The 2,959-nt window shown below is 35.5% G+C and overlaps 1 protein-coding gene across 1 annotated transcript; it reads right to left on the reverse strand.

The window, feature by feature from the left end:
- Window positions 1-706: 706 nt before the first annotated feature.
- LOC128558153 (forkhead box protein C1-like) lies at window positions 707-2,664 on the reverse strand. Its single transcript, XM_053547013.1, has one exon. It carries the CDS (start codon window positions 2,435-2,437, stop codon window positions 1,136-1,138), a length of 1,302 nt encoding a protein of 433 aa, XP_053402988.1. The 5' UTR covers window positions 2,438-2,664; the 3' UTR covers window positions 707-1,135.
- Between the last annotated feature and the right edge of the window lie 295 nt (window positions 2,665-2,959).

Below are 2,959 nucleotides of genomic sequence, written 5' to 3' on the forward strand. Positions count from 1 at the left end.
TTATAAATCTAGGATATATTACATTCTTTCATATTTTTAATGTTTGATGCATTATGTTGACAGAGCTCTTTTATAATTTTAAACACATTTCTTTTGAAATTTTACGTGATGTAATCTTGCAAGACAATAAAAAAGCGATTTTTTGCAATGCCGCAATCTTCAAGCACTTCTTCTACAAAGCGCCCTTTTTTCTTTTATTTTACTGTCCCTAAATCTGACAAGTAAAGCTATTTCAGCTTACACAGTTCATAATTTATATTACTCCAGTATCCGCATTTCATAAAAAATGAAAGAAAAAAAATAGTGACACTTATATATTAGAGTTAGCAAAAAAATACAAGGTGGTTTATCGTGACTTGTCATAGAAAATGTAACTTATGTAGTAAAGGAGAGAAAAAAAATCAAATCTTGCTTACAAATGACGAAGAAATTAAGAAGTCAATTAGTAAATTGTAAAACGTGACTTTTATTAATGTCATAAAATATTCAATTCTATAATACTCCAACAAACATTGATCAATAACATGTACACATAATAATTTAACAAATTACAGAGAAAAAAAAAACAAAAAAAACAATTGCGGTATAAATGTAAGTTCACATAGTCCAGTTATCGCAACCTATTTTCTTTTTGTGCTGTATAAAGAAAACTTGCAGAATGCTCTAAAATTATGTCTAAGAGATAAAAAATAATGTTATTTTAGTTTTTACGTGCATGGCTGTCATATATGCACGAAAGAAAACAGTTTCTACTTCTGTTTAACAGTTCACTTGAAACGTTTTTTCCAAGTCGTGCGAATTTCCAAGAAAATATTGGCATGCTGTTTAGTCATTGCAATGCCATTGAAGATATGGGAATGCATTTTTTTTAAGCTCATGAATTTGTTCAAAAATCTAAATTCAATTTTCTTATCTAAAACATTCAAAAATATCTAATCACAAGGCAACAAAGCCTTAATACTTAAGAAATTCTATTAATCAAATTAAACTTTTATACAATTTTCTTGTGTATGTACTATGCTAAATCACCCTAATCAAACTTTTCTAGTGTTTATTTTTTTTTTGTCTTTAGATTTTTAAAAATCAACATAAAATCAAATCATTTAGATTACAAACAATCCACGTGAAACACTAATCATTGTATCCTTGGAGTTGAGTGGAGCTGAGGTGCTCCTGGTGGCAGCACGTGCTGGGATTCGGCAGCATCACGCGGAGATATACTCCCAGCCCCGCAGAAAGCCATGGACCGCGTTGCGGCACTTTGTTGATATATCCTTTCCGAAAATCCGTGCCCAAAGGCTGGGAGTTGCAGGTTGGGAGACCACACTTGCGGATTCATACCATATGACGGAATATTCGTATACATTTGTTGAAAATTAAATCCGTATAGTCCACTTGCTAGAGATAACTGAAGTGTACTCAAGTTTCCCCCTTTTAGATCTATAACTTTTGGAGGTGGGCTTGGAATTTTATCAAAAATATCAACTTTTCTCTTTTTAAACGGTCTTTCAATTAGTTCATGTTCTTCTATATCTTTCTCCGTGTCTTTTTTAGTTGTGTTTTCAGTTTTTTCTTCGATTCCCATAATACTGTCAATAGTAAAAAGTTTTCGTTTTATTCCAGAAAATTTGCTTCCGCCTGAAAAATTTGTTTCTGATTTTTCATGATTATCACAGTCAATGGTTTGCGGTCTGAATCTCGTCATAGCCTCCGTAGAATCCCGAGAATTTTCGTCCTCCGAAGCACTCGAACCAACGTTTATGCCACTGTCATTTACGGGAGAAATATTAGATACAATCCTGTCTTTTTCTGCTCTGTCTCCGTTATCTTCATCTCCCGAAGTTACATTTAGTTCATCTAGAGACTCAACATCGGAATCATCTCCGTCCTTAGAATCATCAAAACTCGTAGTTCCGTTTTCGCCCTCCTTTACTGGAACTTTAACCCTTCTCTTCCGGCGTCTATAGTTCCCGTTTTCGAACATTTCTTCACAGTTAGAGTCCAAAGTCCAGTAATTTCCTTTTCCCGGTTTTCCCTTTTCACGTGAAACTTTCACGAAACAGTCATTTAAACTCAAATTGTGACGTATACTGTTCTGCCAGCCTTGCTTGTTGTCATGGTAATAAGGGAAACGTTCCATGATGAATTGATAAATTCCGTTCAGCGTAATTTTGCGATCCGGTGCGCTCTTAATTGCCATTGCAATAAGAGCAATGTAGGAGTACGGCGGCTTCTGGGGTTGCTCCCTACGTTGAAGTTCTTCAAGCATTCGCATGGCATAGGCTCGGTTTAAATCCGCCGGGTGGTAATACATGCCGGGATAGTTGTATGGCGATGTCATTGCCAGGCCGCCGTATGCCGACGGAATTGCCGCGCCGTAAAGCGAAGAATATCCATGCGGAATAACATCATTTGAAAGCGTCGGCGGGGTCGCCATGGTGCACAAAGTTCTTAAATTATTACACCGAAGTCTCTTTAAAACACTGTATCACATACACATTTACGATAAAGCTCGCCACATGAAATTTTCAGCACAATCTTGGTACTATTCGACTAGTTTGATAACTTCTGAAGGTTTGAATCCAAGAAATAATCCAGATGATATTTATATAAACGGAGATCAATTACTAGTATATATTTTAATTGTATGTTTACTTAATGATGGCAAAATAAATGGACGTTAATGCAAATAGCGCTCAAGTAGTGTCAACCCCCTGGGCAATTACGTGGCAATCAGCAGTCACGTGCCTTTTATTAACTAATCACAGTCAACTTCGAGTAATCCTCTATGTAAATTACCGCCTATTTTCCACGCCTACTGTATTCCACTTACTTTTCGGAATTTTAGCGTAAAAAAAATGACCACCCAAATTATAAACATTATTTTGACATAACGATATGCAGATATTTACCAGATTATGTTATTTTAGACCTCAGCACGGATCTGATAAATTTCTGA

The sequence above is a fragment of the Mercenaria mercenaria genome, chromosome 6 (genome assembly GCF_021730395.1).
Source record: "Mercenaria mercenaria strain notata chromosome 6, MADL_Memer_1, whole genome shotgun sequence".
NCBI classification, from domain to species: domain Eukaryota; kingdom Metazoa; phylum Mollusca; class Bivalvia; order Venerida; family Veneridae; genus Mercenaria; species Mercenaria mercenaria.

Coding starts and splice junctions, on each gene's coding strand:
- LOC128558153 (XM_053547013.1), bottom strand. CDS start 2,437: ATGGCGACCCCGCCGACGCTTTCAAATGATGTTATTCCGCATGGATAT.